At 37.1% G+C, this 19700-nt stretch overlaps 1 protein-coding gene across 5 annotated transcripts; it reads right to left on the bottom strand.

Moving 5' to 3' along the window:
- Positions 1–8018: 8018 nt before the first annotated feature.
- On the bottom strand, positions 8019–19479 carry LOC119653876 (muscle LIM protein Mlp84B-like). Of its 5 annotated transcripts, none has more exons than XM_038058992.1 (9): positions 19324–19479; positions 17474–17609; positions 17041–17200; positions 13505–13631; positions 12911–13007; positions 10114–10198; positions 9163–9459; positions 8781–9101; positions 8019–8711 (listed from the first exon to the last, which is right to left on the bottom strand). In XM_038058992.1, exons 2-9 carry the CDS (start codon positions 17586–17588, stop codon positions 8441–8443), a joined length of 1473 nt encoding a protein of 490 aa, XP_037914920.1. In that variant the 5' UTR covers positions 17589–17609; positions 19324–19479; the 3' UTR covers positions 8019–8440. The 5 variants fall into 5 exon arrangements, with proteins under 5 accessions (XP_037914920.1, XP_037914916.1, XP_037914919.1 ...); XM_038058988.1 differs by lacking the exon at positions 10114–10198 and adding an exon at positions 9831–9927; XM_038058991.1 differs by lacking the exon at positions 12911–13007 and adding an exon at positions 12500–12596.
- Between the last annotated feature and the right edge of the window lie 221 nt (positions 19480–19700).

Raw genomic sequence — 19700 nt, 5'->3', positions numbered from 1 at the left:
ATGTATCCGCATATTATTAGCAATTTCATCCACAAGAGGCGGGACTTTGCCGGATATTATACGGTTGAGAAGTTTCATTTCCACCTCTTAAGCTGCTCGTCGTTATAGATAAGGAGTCTACCGTTAATGTTCCTCTGGAAACGCCGAGAGACTTTCTTTCATGATGTGGTGCACGATGGTGAAATCGTAATTATTTGCGGTAGCCTCTGCTTTTTTGACTAGCGAGAAGTGAACTTTAACGAATTCCCTTTATTTAAAGATCACTTCTCGGGATATGCCGTGATAACACAACTCATACACATTACATTTAGGTTCTCAGACACGTTAGTGTCATGCTGACATAAATAAATTTGCACACAAGAGACAACTTTGACCTATTTATAACTTTGTTACTGATAGTGTGATTTCTAGTCAATTTCTAAAAAATATGCTAACAATAAATACAGTTATATACTATTATTAATTTTATATTTTGAGCCCTAGATACCATGTGCATAGACCACCATTATTTTTTTCATATTTTTAGTTTGGGTAGCTTCTGAAAATGGATCCTTCAAATAATTGACTCGTTTCGGACCCCGCATTCCTCCCTTTTGCCACCAATGTCAAACTAATATCTACTTCTAAAAATATTCATCGACACCTTTCATTTGATACCCCCCTTCGGGACGAGGCCAACAACCTCATTTGTACTGGAAAGAAGAACACTTTTGATGGCGACCCGGTGCTAATCAATATTCGCTGGCGAGCTGTTCAAGAGTCAAAATACAGCCGGGTCCCGTAAACGAACCGTGTACGGGACCCCATCTACACATTTCCCGGCTATTTTGACATTTTGTGTTGCCCTTTTATTTTGCTGGATATTATTGACGGTAATCAAATAATTGTGAGAGATTTTCCACAGAAGGATATAAAAGAATATATGGTTACCAAAAAGTTCTATGTGAGTCATAGTGCGTCAACCACACCTAGGCGCTATCGTTGTGGATTTCTAATGTGCTTCTGTTCTCCCAATACGAGTACTTTCCCAGAAGTTTACACCCTCTCTCCACTGTTCTGCGTCACTCTAGAGAGACCCTTTTGTCGGTTTTGTGTGGAACAAAACCTTATTAGAATCGAGTCGGTGTCTGTCTGTCTGTCTGTCTGTCACACCCGATTTATTCGGAAACGGCTGAACCGATTTTCACGAAAATTAGTCAGAGTATGTGATCTGCTGTTCCCCTTACATGCACCAAGTGGCGCCATTTTGTGTTAAGTTTAAGGGGGTCTCCCCATACACGTGAATGGAGGGTGCAAATTTTTTTTCACAGAATGTGGCCATGTGGTGTCAATTAGTATTTTTTGAAACTCGTTCCATATTCGATATCGGAGCGAAGGCTCAAAATATGACCATCAAAAAGTGTAACAGGTCCCGTTCTCAGACCCTATCCAACCGACAAATCTGACAAAAATCACAGTGATGAACCCTCCTTATGTCGTGAGTTTCATCCACTCTACAACCTGCATGACGTCATCATCACATATCAATTCGTCAATACCATAACGAAATGAGTTCTTATGAATGGGGTCTCAAAGAATTATTTTGTTATTGGTTTTTTAGTAATTTGTATGTGAATATCAATTACTCCAAACAGACATGTGTCTATGTAGTTATATAGCAGATGCATGCTAATGAAGGTTGCGGGTAGTGTCTAATTCAGATAGATGTATTTGTACATTAAATCAGCCGTATCTAATATACGTACTATATATGTACATATGTATGCACGAAGTAAATCGGAAATATGGGTACGATCAATTTATATTCGTGCATGTTATGTACAGTATTCGACAATAAGCAGTTTGTTTGTTTAGGGCGAGGATAATATCTATGGCTCTAATATGTAGTTTGAAAAAATATGAAGAAATATGTTGAATTTGTAGCTATATACGAAAAAATGCTTTATACCCGAAGCGCGAGCTTCTGTGCCAGTGCCCCGTGCAGACCGTAATCTTGAATGTATTTGCACGCGTCTGGCACAGGAGTTCTCGTGATCGGGCTATGTTAAAAGCGGGCCAAATTCTCCTTGACTTGGCACAGCCTGTAAGCCTTCGCCATCTCAGGCCCGCGGCGGCTAGGTAGTGCGAGTAGACTCCGCCCCCGACAGCCGCCAGCGGAACATCGACTGTATTCGCCGAGAGACTGCCAAGAGCAGAGCCTTGTCTGGCCAATCCGTCAGCCCGCTCATTCCCCTCTATGTTCCTATGCCCGGGAACCCAGAGAAGAGTGACCTTGATCGTGCCGCTCAGATGGTTGAGCGCGTCTCTGCACTGCCCCACCAGCCGGGAAGATGTCGTCGTTGTGTACAAGACCTTGATGGCCGCTTTACTGTCGGTCAGAATGGCTATGTTACGCTTGGGGCTCGAATTACGCTGCAGCCATCGACAGACTTCCAATATTGCCAGTACTTCCACCTGGAATACACTGGCGAAACCTGGGAGACCATACGACTTGGATACACCGTGTGTAATCGAGAAAACCCCCGCACCGACGCCATAGGCCATCTTTGATCCGTCCGAAAATACCCTGTGTCAATAGGGTATTTGTGCAAAAAAAAATTCAAAAAGCCATCAAATACTACTAAAAAAATAAAAGCTTTGGCAGCTCAAGATGTTTTAGATTTAGAGAAAAAAAAAGATAGGACCAACTTTTATATTTTTCGACAAGCATTTCACGACCCTTCCGCTACTTCACCGCAAATAAGAGCCACGACGAAAGAAGATTATGGTGTAAATATTTCTAATAAAAACAGCGATTTCTGAAGTACAACCTCGGAAAGTTTTAAATTTTGAGCATGGCAACCGGAAAAATACCTAGTGTTGCTATATGTAGAAGGTGCTCTTCACCGCTTCGTAGAAGGTGTTCTTCACCGATTCTACGGTCTCTTCTATAGAGGCATGAAAATTTATGAGACTAATGCTTCAAAATATGCCTCATAAGCGGAGAGTGCATAGTTGTGCGTTTATAGGTCAAGGGTCGATAACAGCAAGTAGTAGGAGTGGATAGGCAACACATTAAGAAATGGCGGGAACTCCATTTCGGTAATATTGAGTAATGATATAAAACACGATACTTCTCCGTTTGGTAAAAATACCAATAAAGTTATAGTAGCTCAAAGCTGTCCCTTTTCTGTAAATAAACTGCAACTCAAAACACTGAACGTATGGATGAAACAGTTCTACAATCAGATGTTTGTGCACAAGAAATTCACAGGTGCTGAAGCGCCGAGTTTTCAACTTATTTAATTTTTAATTGTACATTATTTTTTTGGCTACGGTTTTTCGAGTTGTAGCTTGCAGTGCAGATTGTTGCCATGATATTCCACAAACATTCGCAACTGATACCGATTGCTTTATTCCAAGGATAACCTCGAATTTCGCCTAATTCCCGCCCGGTTGCTGGAGTTTCGGTCGGTGTGCTCTCTGCCGCTTGCTGGATGGCAGTCACTGTGGCTTGTTTGGCAGACTGGTCGATGCCGACAAACGATCTTCCTGCAATTGAGCTTTTTGAGTACATGCAATACAAATTTTTAAGATTGTTGATTTAACGTATCTTAGAAGTAAAACTATCGCACTATAACACCAACAAATTTGGTTATTTTTTTTAATCACATTTTCTATGGGTTTCTATAAGGCAATTTTGCCATTTTATTTACGTAGCATGCTGGTTGAAAGCCCAAGAAAAGGAAGAAGGTTTGAGGCAACTTACTTTGTACTCTCCTCAGTAAAACGAAAACGAAATGCTGAGATCAAGGAAAGAGATAAATAAAGTGTAGTTGGCGTTATTGCACTATGGTAAATTCTACCTGTTCTCTCTTGTTACTCTCTTGTCTTGGCCGACCAAGAAAATGTCGATAAAAACGAAATGATCGTGCTGAGAGATCACAAGCCTCGGAAAAATGATTGGCCGTTTACCTCAGTCGACGCGGCAGAACGGGCCCCGGTCCTGTAGAGAAATGGGCAAAGGTTTCTGAGCATGGACGCAAGTAAATCAGTCCGAACAAAACAAATACGTGCCTGAATACTAAATATTATACCCTCGCTGCGAAGACCGAGGAACTCGCAAGCGCCTTTAGAAAAGGCCCATTGATATCTGCACTCTTCAAGAAACCGATGAACTGGCGGCAAAAGCTACGATATTGAAGGCGAAAGCGGTAAAAATTGTTATAAACTTCCCTCCTTTGGTAGCGCACACAGTCAATGCGGTGTTGGCATGGCCATCTTGGAAGGTTTCCGCGTTCCCATTAAAGAACTTGAAGCATTTAATGACCGGCTGATGGAGCTCATCATCATATCAGCCGACCTTAATGGTGGTGGGATCACGATGAAGTTCCGCGAAAAGAAATACCTCTACCACAGGTTTCTCAACAATTGACAAATTTCCAAGTATGCCAACCAAGAAGCGAAGAAAGCGATCGCTTTTACCTGATCGGTCCATTACAAAGATCTTTACAATAAACTGGACACTCGTGATAGCGCGAGAGATCTGTAAAGCGGACACGAACGCACACAGGATATCGAATACTTCTGCTGCCTTAATGGCAAGAATGGTACTTTGCTTACCGACTGACGATCTGCGACGGATAGATGGCGAAAAAATTTCGAGTAGATCTCTACGGAATAATTTGTTCCTCCTCCACTTCCACAAGCATTGTCGACATTTGAAGCAATTTCACTTGTCAGCTGAAGTTTAGGAAACAATAAAACGAATGCAATCGGGGAAAGCAGACCTGACGACATCGCATCTGACCTCTGCAAACCAAGAAGCTCTAGGACTCAACACTGTAAATAAGTGAATTCTTCAATCGGATTATTCAGAAAGATAGAACATCATCTGACTGACAAGAAAGTACCACGGTTCCAATATGGAACAATTCGGAGTACCGGAAGTTGGTCCTTCGGGTATAAAGGTTTTGTGTTCATCTTCACATTTTCCCATTCGTATATCGCTAAAAATCCAAAATATTCCTTCATATTTTTTCAAATTACGAGATATACGTACATATTACAAACGTAGATATTATGTTCACTTTAAATAAATAAACATTGCTTATTACTGAATACTATAGTTACATATACATTTATGTAAATTGATCGTACACTTATTTCCCATTTAATTCGTGCATAAAAGTATACACATGTATATATAAAGTACGTATATTGAATACCGCTGGTTCAATATACAAATATGGTGTATCAATCTGAATTAGGCACTATCCCAAACCTTCAGTAATATATGCATTAAATGCATACATATATCTGTCTCCAATAATCGATATTGATGTAGAAACGATTAAAAAACTAAAACCAAATGTTTCCTTGCGACTCCCCATTCAAATGAGCTATGATGCTATGAGGATCTCATACACGTTTTAGAATGCATGAAATTCACATAACGTGTAAAAGTGTCACTTTCTATAACTTTGTTAATAATAGTTTGATATCTTTCAAACTTATGTGAGTATGCCTTATGTTGTCCCTTATACCAATTCCAAATTTTGAAATTATAGCATGAACTAAGTATTATTAACTTTATTTGTGTAGATATCGGAACGGGGTGTATTTTGAGGCCTAGATTTCGTCCAGATACACCACTGTGATTTTTTTTCGGTTGAAGACGTTCTGAGAACGAAACCTGTTACCTTTTTCGTGAGTCATATTTTGAGCCCTCACTCCTCTTCGTTTCACCCGAGATTAAATATGGGACCAATTTCAAAAAGTGCTAATTGATATCCCACATGGTTACATTCTGTGAAAAAAATTTTGCAGCCTCCTTTCGCAAAATCAACACAAAATGGCCCCACTTGCTGTATGTAAAGGGATCATCATTGTTTCACACAAAACCTTGAAAAATGTAGTCCAGCGCATTCTTGACAATTCAAATAATCGTGAATCAAGCAGGATTTGACAAGAACTGTTTGACTACTGACGCATTCACGCTGCGCTGTTGCTCATGGAGAAACCTCCTTACATTGCATTTCTGGATCTAGAGAAAATGTTTGACTATGCGCCACATCTGGTATGCTCTACGACAACACCTGCTGCCAGAAGAATTGGTGCACTGGGTTAAATTGGTCTACCATGATCTGAAAAGTAAAGTTCGAAGTGTGGCGGATGTATCAAAACCGACGTCTCAACTGTAAAATTTACCGCAACGTTGTCCGCCCTATTGCTCTCGATGGTTCTTAGTGTTGGCTGATTATGAAAGACAATGAACGGTGTCTCACAATAATGGGGACGAAGATGTTGTCTTGGACTAGTAGCGTAACACGTTTCGATCACATCCGAAATGAAGGTATCCGCGATAGATACGGGGTTGCACCGATCGTGGAAAATTGCGATAGAGTTGTGTTCGATTCAATCGCTAAGATTGGTCTGAACATCGAAGTCGATTTCAAATAACCAAAAGGCCGACCGAAATAGCAGTGGCTTGATACGTTGGATGGCGATTTGGAAGCCTCGCGATTTGATTAAAAGAAACGATTCTATTGTTGTATATTTCAAATAAAGTTTTGATCGTTCTCCGACCTCGAGCTAACCAGTTTATGTTTTCTCAACGAAATTACGCACCATTAGGCAAATGATAAACTGCTGTGTAATCTGTATTCTTATCTCTTCACTAATGACCCCGTAGTGAGGTGGGGATTAAAAATTCACTCAGAATATTCGTTACATGTTACATGTAGGCTAGCATCTTAGAGATTTCGAAACATCTCGACTAGTGACGGAATTCTGGGTAAGGAACTTTGGCTATTCTAGACAAATTAGTTTTTGGAATATGGAATATGCGACAAATCTCGGAAACTTCAGGGTTTTTTTTTACGCCGTGATAATTGAACATTTATTATTGCCCTGGTCAAGAAAGCAGAAGATGCCGTAAATATCAATGATTTCAAAACCGAATACTGTATTACGATAGAACTTGCAGGTGATAGCAAAGGGGCGGTAACAATCGATTCCTCATTCACGATGATGAGCAGCTGAAGAAGTGGAAGGAACAGCTGAAGTAGTGAAAGAAGCCGCTGGTCTCCCCGCAGAGCTGTTCCTCACTGGTCGTGAACTTTCTGCAGAGCTGGTACTTCCTCTTATACGGAAATCCTGAGAACCCGAGATCTTTCCCAGAGAATGAAAGAAGGGAATGATCGTTGAGATTCAAAAGTGCCCTGAGTGCAACAATTGGAAGGGTATTTGCGTGCTCCCTGTTGCGAATATAATAGCTAAGATGTACATGAAAGATCAAGGAACACCTCGTTTTAGATCCTCCTCGAGGAAAAACCCTCAGAGGTGCAAAGTGGGGTGCATTTTCTCATCGATAATATTTCTTTTTGTTATTGGCGACGATTTTTATGCTGTCTTGTCCGGTGGACCTAACGGGTTCCAATAGATGATGACATCGTTCCTCAACTATACCGCTTACCCTCTCGCCGAGTCATGGACCTTGGCCAAATGGCTCCGCTTTTGGAGAAGAATGCAAGTAGAGTCGGATTGAAGATAAACACCAATAAAACCAAGATACTCCACCTGACAGGTCATCGTACTCTTCCTATCTGGGCAGAACATCGAGGGCGTTGATCAGTTCGTATATCTTGGAAATGCCACTTCTGCTGTCGGTGGCACTGACAATTTCATTTCTGAATCTACTATCCCAGGAGGACCGAGGAATGCGCAGCCCCAGATACACATGGCGCAGAGCGGTGGCGGTGCTGCTATATAAGGGAAGTCTTGTTTTAAAATTGGGGTTTCTTTTGAGATCTGAGACATTGAAACAATGATTGTAACCAAATGTACATATATTTCTCATAAAGATGGAAAAAAATATTATATATCAATGGGATATCACGTCGCCATTGAGTACTCAATTACTTATTCGTCTAGTCTGTGCGCAAATGATCATTATTATTAGCTAGCTAAAATGTAGGACAGGGCCAGTCCTATCGTTCGTATATTTCAAAATTGTTATTAATATTAAAAATAATATATTAATATAATAAAAGCAGTTTTTTCAGTTTCTTCAGTTCACTAAAATAAAAAAAACATGATACAAAATAACATTTCATATATATCTTTGAATTTACACAAAATACAAATAATCGTAAAAACAAATGCAGTGTGTTACTGCTGTTGGGAATATGATAATCTAGTATGAAAAAGTATCCCAATATGGTAAAAAATATGATGGCAAAATCAAATGTAAATACTACAAATTAGTGGATAAATTGCGAATCGCGAATATTCTGGCGTTGTCGATTTATTCTATAAAAATTCATTTACATTAGTCGAAGTTGCAAAAAATCTTTTCTCGTTATTGTTGGATAAGTAAAAATTTATCTAAAGAAAGTTTTGGAAAATTTGTTTGCAAAAAGGGTTTTCAAGAAGAATTACGTGGATAGGACGGCAGGATTTAGGCCATTGTTAGGGTGCCAGCCCCTAAGCCATATCCTACACCTTTTGGTCCGAAATTGCGCCCATAACAACTTCGACAGTAAATGTCACCATCAGGACCGTCATTCAGATTGGTAGAATCCAACGATTTTCGACAGTCAGCGCAATGGAAGCAACGTTTGTGCCAGATTCTGCTCTTGCTAATCATTTGCTCGGCAGCATAAACAGCGAATCCACATCGTGGGCAACCATTTTGTGATTTCGGGCCATTGAATGGACGACCTTCAGGGCTGTAAAATTGAATAAAAGTGATTAGTAAAAGTAAGCTTTGAAACAAGAAGCAAAGAGAAAATACTTACAAAGCAACAGTGGATTCGCCACTTGTGGAAACCAGGGTTGGGGTGTGGCCATAGCCGAATCCCTTAGGTCCGAAAAGTTTACCGTAGCAAGCCTTGCAGTGGATTTCCTTATCAGGCCCATCGCAAGCAAGCATAGAATCTAAAGGTCTATGACATTCGGCGCAGTTGAAACATTTCTTGTGCCACATTGTTCCTTTGGCTAGTTGTTGTTCGGCGGCGAACACCATACCGCCACAGCGTGGACATCCTTGGCCTTCAGGAGCTTTGATGGAAGTGGTATCAGGGTTGTAGAATGGGCGCTGGGCGGAGATTTCATCCTCGCTATTGGATAATAAGTCGAACTTAAATACAATCTTTGCAATAAATTGATATGAGAACTTACGTTAGCCCATCAGTTTGCAAGAAACCAGAACCGCAAGCGAATCCGAAACCATGTGGACCCCATTTCTTGCCATAGCAGGTCTTGCAATAGACATCTTTATCGGGGCCGTCACAGGCAATAATCGAATCTAAAGTTTTAGTACAGTCCTTACACTTGAAGCACTTGCGATGCCACTCGCGGCCCTTAGAAAGAACTTGTTCAGCGGCGAAGACGACACCACCACAACGTGGACAACCTTGGCCAGGTGGAGCCTTGATGATGGATGTATCGATGACAGTTGTCTTTGGTGCCATATCACTATAAAAGTTTTACTTATGAAGGATTATATTGTCTTCATGACTGCACACTCAAAATTAAGGAAAGGTTTTTAGTACTGGGAACATCTCATGGATAATTTAATTTGTCGTGATATTTCTGTCAATATACAACCACAGTGGTTCTGTCAGATATTCAAATGTCTTTTTGGGTTATAGTTACTGAGACAGACACTCAGACAACTTGTGCCCCCTTTAAGCACATATGTGTGTTAGGGCTCATTGACATAAAGGATAATTTGTTGAAAATAAGACAGTGGGAAAAATTTAAGTTTTTCGAATACAAAATCACGTAACAGATAATAAAACACAATTGGACGAATATTCAAGTATCACGTCTTACAAGTATTCTACCTTTGCCATTCGGCATCCTTTATGTCACACATTAGACCTAAGGATGATGCCCCTGTATGACCATATCCTCTAGCACCAAACTTTTGTGCATAGCAACCTGAAGACATTTCACTTTAAGATTACACTTATCTTTCACGCAAATATAAAAGGCTATATATAAATTGCTCAAGTAAAGGATAAAAGAAAATCTGGTAAATGCGTATTTAGTACTTAATGTTGGCGAACTATTAATAAAATATGATACAAGATGGATGTAACATATGAAGACATGAAAGACACATACCCATTAGCAAAACAATCAGATTGAAGAGCGCCTCCTCCTTGACCGTATCCATATCCTTTAGGACCAAACTTCTTGGCATAGCAAACTGTACGGTTTCCCCGATTGAAATATTAAAAAAATGAAAAGGATTACACAAATGTAGTGGAGAAAGGTTTCGAAAGTGTGCGTTGTTATAACATGCCACAGGGATATTGTTTTAATATTAGCCATCAAAGTGTGTTAGTGCTCTACAAGCCTGAATTGATAAGATTGATTTCTATTCTATTTGCTAATACTATTTGGTAATCGCTACTAACGCCGTTACTTCAAATATTTGCAAGAAAGAGAAAATCTCATAAGGATAGAACTTTAAGAAATGGGGTTGAATATAATCTAAAAAATATTTGCGCAAAATTAAAAAATTATGTGTAATACCACAATAGCAAAATATTTCGTTTTCGCTACTATTTCTTCTTTCACCTACAATACAAAAGTAGGTTGCTTAGAATTTGGCTCTGAGGATTGAGTCCCAGAGCTGCGTTCTGGCATTCCATGGTATGATAAAGAAGCCTAACTACCTATCGCTTTGAAAATTTCTTGAATTTAATCAGATACAGTAAGATTCTAGGAGCACAACATTTAGTCAGATACTCTATATGCTATATATTCCGCGGTAGTAGAATCAGTACGGAGAATCTCAAGAAAGGAATTTGATGATTATGTTTGTGCTATAATAGGAATCTTAGGTAAAGAAGACAATAAGGAAATCAACGGAAAATTGCCGGACAGGAGATAAGACGGTGTTTTTAAAATCTATTGAATAAGGGAAAAAAATCATTTCTCCCGTAGCATAAGAAACCATTTCGGTATTTCATTTGGGGATCAAAGTAACGAATTTTACTCTACAAGGATATAATTTGATATCTGTTTGCTTGGAAATTTAAATTCGTCAAAAGAAAAATCTCTAATTTTTATTTGGAGAATCGTTTTAGTTACGGGGCGGACCCGGTGTATTTATTCTCTTCCTATATAGATATAAATATAAATCGGCAACCATCAAAATTGATCTAACACCTCTCCAAGTATCTCACTTTACACCGTGCACAAAAGCATACCTATGGATATGTACATAAATTAAATACCGGTGGTCGTTCAGATAAGTTCATGTTGATGATGATGGCGTCATACATGTCTTAGAGTGCATTAAATTTACGTGAAATGCAGAACTTCGAACGTTCATAACTTTGTTTGCTGAATTCCATTCAAACTTTCCAAAGTTATGCCTTGTATTATCCATTATACCAGTGCTAAATCTTGTATCTCTTAGGATGAACTTAAGGGGAGTTTTTCGGTAAATTTCTAAAATATGGTAATATGCTATTATTAACTTTATTTGAGGAGATATGGAAATGGGATGTATTTTGAAGCCTAAATGCCCAATTTGTGATTTTTTACAGATTTTTCGGCTGGATATGTTCTGAGAACGAGATCTGTTTCATTTTTAGGGCACACATCTTGAGTCCTCACTTCCTTATGTTTCACCTAACATCAGAAATAAGATTAGTTTCAAAAAGTACAGATCGAGCCTTTTCATTTAATACCCCACATCATCTATTGCGTAAAAACCATTTTACGCCTCCGTTCGCATGTATGGGGAGCACCCCTTCAAACTCAACACAAAATGGCTTCATGTAAAGGGACATAAAGATTACACATTCTCACTAAATTTTGTGACAATCGGTTCAGCCGTTTTCGAGTAAATCGTCAAACAGACAGACGGACAGACAGATATTGAATAGATTTTAAGGAGGTTTTGTTTCACACAAAATCTTAAAAGGAGCTGGGGAGAGAAGATTCTTCATGAATAGAACTTTAATTTCACTCGAATGTCAATTATTCTCGTTAATTCTGACATCAGCATCTTATTTGCATGACTTACACCTCTGGATTAAATTTTGTCAAATTAAAACTTTCTTAAACTATTGAAGCATCTCGCGTGAGAAATAATATGGAAATTTATAATTTTGTACCCTACAGTGAGGAACAAATATTATAAAATAATGATAGAACCTTGCCGCATCTGAAGAAACTTCTAGAAATTTATCTAAGCCTATATGCCTTACAGAGGCTTTCATAGCCCAGGTACTAAGTTCGGAACACCGGTTTTTTTATTCTTCTTCCAACTATTTTTGCAATTTGGCTTATCTAGTTTATAGATTTAGCTTAAGTACAATTATAATTTGTATGAAGCAATTGTTATTTGAGTGCTAACTTTCATAGCTTGCTACCTCATAAAGCACGTTCGTTGCGTTACGTATTTTGCCCCTACTGTGGTTAATAAAAGCGAATCCTCGGCAATCTAATACTGCACACAATTCGCAAAGCGTATAAAATATAGATATCACACCTTTGCAATAGATGTTCCTATCTGGACCTTCACAACAACTTATCGAATCGAGTCCCTTGGCACAATTACCGCACTTGAAACATTCTTTGTGCCACATCTGTAGATGATTATAAATTTTACTTTATCAGGTTCCATTATTACAATTTAGATGCTTGTACCGTCAATATAAATTATACATTTTTTTCATGTGCCTTTAAACTGGTATGTAATTATATTATTCACTGTAGTTAAAATTAATGAACAAAATAGAAAATAAATAGGAAAATTGTGAAATATATTGTGATGATGTGTAGTCGAAAATGATTTCCGGTGTGTATATTAAAACATTGAAAATAAGATCAAGAAATAGATGAAAAACCATATTGAAACACGAATAAGACAACTGTTGGATATAATATTGAAAAAAGGTACCTCTACAATATATTTCTTTGTCAGGACCATCACAATGCATTGTCGAATCCAATGTTCGGTTGCATAGCAAACATTTAAAACATCTCCTATGATAGCCCTGATATGAATTTAATTTTCTTTTTATTTTGAAAATATAAATACAAAAATGCACTTTGTCTTACTTTCGTCAGGCACTATTGCTTTTCTGCTTTTCTTTAAGGCAATTGAATATGGGTCTTCTACTTCGCCATTTTGCAACTGAATCGTGTGTTATAAATGGTTGAATTTATTTATTTAAATTTGCTCCGACACCGTAAATTCATTCCAAATTTAGCTTCTTGTATTTCATTTATTCAGTTCCCCTATATTTTCGCCAATAAGGCTAAGGCGCGATAGAGGGACTTTCCTTGGTGTAAAACGATACTCTTTCATCTTGTATACAAGTATAACATAATTGATTTAATGAGTTTTTACACCAGGATGCTAAACAATTCCCTGGAATTCGTTTGAAGTGTTCAGCATACAAGGTTATGGGGTTTAATTGGCAAGATTTTCATATTCAATTGCCGTTAGAAACAGCATATTTTTATAATAAAATACATCTGCGAAACTTACCCTTCCTCTGGCTAACATTTGCTCAGCGGCATAGACGTACCCTCCACATCGTGGACAGCCTTGTCCTTCGGGAGCTTTAGCAATGACTCTTGGCTCTAGACGTGCACCATTACGAACTTCACTCCCACTAAATTGAAAAGAAGCAATATTGAATTTGAAGATATTTTTTTTCACTTTTAGGCAAACTGATTATTGCAAATAGGATCCAATTGATTTGTTAGATATACACCAAAATGGAAAACATATTGCCTATACTTGGTTACGTGTATTAGAAATTTGTGTTATAATATATTCATGGTAGGTATCTAAGTATTATTTCCAAGGAAAGTAATAAGATTCCAAACTGATTCCAGGAAGATAGTAAAGTAAATTAGAAATGTTGAAATGAAATAAAAGGAAAACAAATGAAATATGCCCTTAAGCGTCGCAAATAGCATCTAATGGCTAAATTACAAGTATTAGGAAAAGTTTCGCTGGGACAAGGTCGAGTCCCTCTTCTTAAAGAGAATGCAAAGTTATAATGCCGGAAACTCAATTTGTGACTCTGAGGGAATTTCTTGACTGGACCGCGTGGGGCAGTCTTCATCAAAACAACGCCCTCAATCGGAAGAACCTCACAATCTCTACTTTTGCTTTTCTTCTTTTCAAAGGAAACAATATTTGAGGGCACTTTCCTTATCCCAATGTTCAAAGCAAAAATAAATAAAATTCATTCATTCATATAAGTGAAATAAAAATGCTATTTCATAAACTTGATATTTTACAATTGCTCTTGTGTAAGACGTTGCTAGTTTTTATAAGAAAAGTCGAGTGAATGTAAGCAAAAGTCGTTGAGAGAATTTAGTAAATTCGCTGTTGTTAAGAGTGTTAATAAAACTTTTAGAGAAAAAACATTAGATATTTACAATTTGAGTGAAGAAAAAATCCCTAATTGAGCTTGAAGCCATGCGATCGTGAGCTAGTTTTCAAAAAGTTCATTTGCCTCACCACCTTTCGCAATCTTTTGATCTGTTCATGGTAGAACTTTCAAATGGGCATCGTGAGCCACATTGGTAAGCAGTGAAACTACTCGATTTCGACATTAGCAATATATCTAAAGAGTTTATTTTACGGCAAAAATTACATTATTCCGGATCACTAGAATATCATATTTATCATACTGCGGCGACAAGTGCTATATTACTTCAATACTGCTTTTCTCAGCAGACTTTCATGGTGTACATTTATCAACCTTATTTTATTTATTTTTCCCTTGTTTCAATAAAATCCAAAATAAAAACATTTTCAAAAAGTATCTAAGGACATATGACATCCAATTTGCGCTTAGGTAATATACTACAGACTCAGTGGGTAGAATTAATTAATAGATAAAATAGAGAGCTAAACGAGGGTTAGTGGTGAAGTGTCACAAAAAGATTATGAAAAAATATTCGTCTGTTTACCAAACAAAAAAAAATAAAAAAATTCAATGTAGTGTTTAAAAACAAAAAAAAATGAATGAAAAAAGAAAAAGTATCGGAACATTGGAAGGATTCTGTGGATGAGGTGTGATAGTGTAGGAGTCATGATGGAGTTTTACTCCCAAGTGAAATGAAAAAATCTGTTTTTCTGGGATATCAGTACAAGGTTTTTTATTTTATTATCATTCATGTGTTTTTGGATTCATTGAACATTGTACATATTTTCCAGGTTTTTAAAAAAGAATCAAATTATGATAATATGGTTGATAGATAGACTTGATTGATTTTTGTGTGTTTTTGTGGAAGGAAACAAGAACAGGATCCAACACTCCAACTAGATGGTACTCTCACATTATGATGTTGATTTAATTGCTGTCATGGAACAGAAAAGAAAAGGGAACACAGTCAAGTCATGCATATAGTCTTTGTTTTCTTTTCAATTAAACCTAAGTAAACGTAAAATTACTTAAATAACATAGACACGTTTGATTTCCTCTCATAGATATAATGAGCCACTTTTCTAGGATTTTTATATATTTGCAAAAGTCTATTGAACATTGTTTTTTTTCACGCTGAATAGCATGGAGAAATTTAGATCTGAAAAGGAGAAGTGTTCAGTTTTTGATATGTAGAATTAATTTCAAGAAGAGTAGGACCAAGTACTTTTCTTTGTGGTGGAAGAAAATAGGTCGCTGGATATTTCCTCACAAGTAAAAAATTGTTTAAATTGCTTCTCCGCAAACGAAGAAAAAGAAGTTGAAAATGAAGAAAAAGAAGTTTCGTTTGGGCAGAAATCGAAAGTAGTCAATGAAAACAGTTATTAGATCATTTATGTCTAGGTTCAGAATGTATTGCCCACGAAAATATACACAAAATGCCAATTTATAATCAAAAACATTCAAGCAGTAAAGTCGGAGTAAGATTTATATTTAGGCTCTAGATAAAGAGCGTAAGAGACTTCCGTCTCAATTGAAGGAAGGCATTTTTGATGTTTTTTGTTCCATTATTTGTGACTCTTAAAAATTGAAAACGATTATTAATTGTATTAGGACCAAGGCTATCTCAAAAAATAACGAACGCATGGCGTATTTTTCAAAATCATTGAGATATTGTTTCAAAACGATATTTACATCGAATCGAAAAAAAACTATTTACGACGTTAAACATTAAAATTTTGTTAGATTCAGTTGACTGTACACATTAAAAAACTGAACACTCAAGTATCACTTTTATGCTATCGATCTGAAGCGTACAATTTTGATATCAGTCGCTGATGCATTTTCTCAGTCATAAGGATATATTTGTGGTTCTTGATTGTAATAGATATCAAAATTCCTTGCCTCGCCTCTTGACAATCAGAGCAGCACATTAATGTATACAATGACAATGACTTTGCACAAAAAATGTATACGCATCCATAGAAAAATACAGTAAAAAATTGAATGTTGAAAATTCAAAATTACTTAGTTGCAAGTAGAGCGCATGTAAAAATACGTCAATGATTTTATTATTAATTTAATAATTGGCTAATATAAATATGAAATCAAATAAAATCAGAGTGTCTCACTTATAAGAATGTTATTCATTGCAACTGAAGTTGGCTTTATTTTTAATGAGGTTTAATAATTTTATTGGAAATGAAAACGATTATCTTTTGATATATAAATGTTTTTATGTATATAAAATAATAAGACAAAACCTATGAAGATAGAAAATAGAGATAAGGAAAGGCCCGACGAGAAAAAAAACAGTTAGAGATATTTTTTCGGATTGATTATTTCGTTTGTCCTAAATTGGACTTTGTCTCGTGATAGTTTTTTCCATAAAGAGAAGAAACACCTTTGAAATGTCAGTGCGTTTTCTTCCAACAAATAGTGCAAAAGTTGGAAGTGATATTTTATCTAACGATCAAATTATTGGATGACCAGGGTCCATCGGATTAGAATGGACATATATTAAATATCACATTAATTCTCCTGATACTTGTAATGGAATGTCCTTTGATTTTAATTTCTATTCAAACTACCTAACTTAGAACTACGTAGGATTGAAATAAAACAAAATATTAAAACTCACTCTGTTTGCAAATGGGAGCCTGTGTCCATGGACAGACATCCTGCTCCACCACCGAAGCCGTATCCCTTAGGTCCGTATTTGCGAGCATGGCAGTTCTTACAGAATAATTCCTTATCGTGTTCAGTGCAGTTTGTCGAGTCAAGAGCTTTGTTGCACATTCCTGTGGGAAAGGTGGAAAAATTAAAACGGATTTGTCTTGACTGATAAAGAGGTGGACCATTTCACTCTACTGTATATTCTGTATTTTCGAAATTAATAAAATTTGCTATGAAAATAGCAACCTAATCCTGCTATAAGATCTGACATTAGCTTTCCAAAAATTCTAAGTAACATGAAATAGCAAGGAATATATAGTTCCAAGAATTTGAGTAAAAAATCTCACTGAATTCAGAAATTGTTCGATAGAATTGAATATTTTAATGTTATAACTTACCGCATTTGAAGCAGGTTTTGTGGAACTTGTATCCTCCAGCAACACGTTCCTCAGCTGCGTATACTGATTTGCCGCACTTTGGGCATTTTGGAGTCTCAACTGGGGTGAATGGCATTTTCACAAGTTAGTTTTTGTCCTATGCAGAAAAATAAGAATTTGAGGGACAATGTTCTGTAGAATTTATATGTTTTTATATGAATGTTTTAAGTGCAGGAAGTAGAGCTAGCGTTTTAGTATTTTTTAACATTAATTCGACCTCACTGTTAGTTTATGATTTTTATTTTACCGATGCACCGATTGCATTGAACAAGACTAACTAGAATTCATAACAGTTCATGGATAAAGGACTTGAAAGTAACCCGGTAATTTAAAATTTCGATTTTCGGCACTGTTTTGTTTGTTGCTAGCTCCATTTTTGGTCTAATATAGCTATCATAATCCATTTCCACAAAGAATTTCCACTTGAATGAATATTGACGCATCCCGTAGAGTTCCTCGAAATAAACGCTAAATTACATTTATAATTTTCTCAACATAACCGAAAATATTTCCACTGTATTTCTATAAAAAGCTTCCTCTGCGATAATAATCCATTTAATGAAAAAAGTAGATATTTCGGCCTCCGATGAAAATAGCCTAACAACTTTTGAAAATACTTGCAATTTTGAACTTTATCCAAAAAAAGCGCACAACAATCCACTCCTGGCAAAGCTTGAATGTGAACTCAAACTGAAAATAATCCGTGAATTCTTGAAACACCCACGCACCAGAGGATCGGGAAGACTTGCTATTGCCTTGCCACTAGGCGAATTAATTTTCTTCATCACGAAACGAGGAAAATAAGCATGCATAGATAGATCTTGTGAAAATATTTCTGAAATCACCGTACATTATTGCCCCTAATTTTAGAGAGGAATAAAAAAAAATCGTATGGCAATATTATTTGCGCAGCCGCGGTGATCTAATTGTAGAATGGGAAATTCACCACTATCATCATCATCATCGTCATCATTGCAGTGCACCAATACATTCACCATGCAATCCTTGCATCATGTCTTCCAAAAATTGTGTTGCAATTTGCGAAGGGAAAAAAATTAGACACAAACTTCAGAAAAACAAATGCATCCTCATAGATGTGTACTAGGACCGCGATGATGATGAGTTTTATTTTTGAAAATTTCTAGCGCGTCTGCACCCCGAACATTTCCCCATGTTACCGGTGTATTGGTCTTTCCACTGGCGATTGGCTTGCTGCCAATTTTTTGTTATGAGTAAAACTTCTCATATGTTCTGCTCCTTACATAAGATCATCACTGACCATATTAGGTGGGCAGGTTTCTATTACGTGCGCGCTGCCTTTCGACTTGAATCACTGTATCTGGTCACCGATCAAAGAGAAAGCTTGAAGTCACTGATACATGAGTTTAACGTTATCGGATCGCTTGAGGCAGATTTGGAGTAATTTTATCAAAAATGAAGTCGGATTTCCTGCGGTTTCGACCTTCCAGAATATCCATTGGCACCATCCAAAGAAGTAATCCAAAAGGGTGTCAGGTGCTAATCACTTGAAGTTGGAAATTTGACTTGCTTTCCACCACAGCATTTGCAACCACACCGCGCAACCACCATTATTCCAGTATTATATGATCCATCTCATAAAAAAGTAGCTTAATGTTAGTAGATTCCTCCTTGTTGAATTTTCCACAGTTCACTATGTTTTTTCTTTTAAATTTGCGACCAATCTTTTTGAAACCGAACTATTTCACCACAAAAAATCTGATATCAAATAGATAGCTTTCCTTTACAGTTATACTTTCTAAATTTGCTTTTTTCAATATAAAAGTGTGTACCTGGTCGAAATGGAATTAGAAAATAATAAACTAAAATTTTCGGAATTATTCTACTATAAGAGTTTAAGGCTCTTTTCTCTGACTACCACTGTTTTCGAATGAATCGGAGGGTGGCCGCGCACTAGTAGTCTATGTACTGGGGTGCACACGGCACACAAATCAAGAAGGCAGGGCAGCTGGGAGTTGTATGAAAAAGGGGTAAAGGAGGATTTCGGCGCGGTCCACTTTGGGGGGATATTAGTTGTTGCTATTTTTTATCTCCCCTTTCTTTCTATTTCTCCTTTTTCTAGGTAAGATGATATTTCCCATGCTATGCATCTGTCAGGAAAGTATGATATCTAGTTTTCTCGCTTCATTCCTTCTCTTGCTTTAACTTC

The sequence above is a fragment of the Hermetia illucens genome, chromosome 4 (genome assembly GCF_905115235.1).
Source record: "Hermetia illucens chromosome 4, iHerIll2.2.curated.20191125, whole genome shotgun sequence".
NCBI classification, from domain to species: Eukaryota; Metazoa; Arthropoda; class Insecta; order Diptera; family Stratiomyidae; genus Hermetia; species Hermetia illucens.
This window is presented reverse-complemented; position numbering and strand designations above follow the sequence as displayed.

Excerpts from the sequence above, each read along its gene's own strand:
- LOC119653876 (XM_038058988.1), bottom strand. The coding sequence starts at position 17,588 with ATGCCATTCACCCCAGTTGAGACTCCAAAATGCCCAAAGTGCGGCAAA. Across the intron at positions 9,460-9,830 it reads AAGGATGCCGAATGGCAAAG|TGATATGGCACCAAAGACAA; the intron begins GTAGAATACTTG and ends AAACTTTTATAG. Across the intron at positions 8,712-8,780 it reads GGCGAATCCACTGTTGCTTT|CCCTGAAGGTCGTCCATTCA; the intron begins GTAAGTATTTTC and ends TCAATTTTACAG.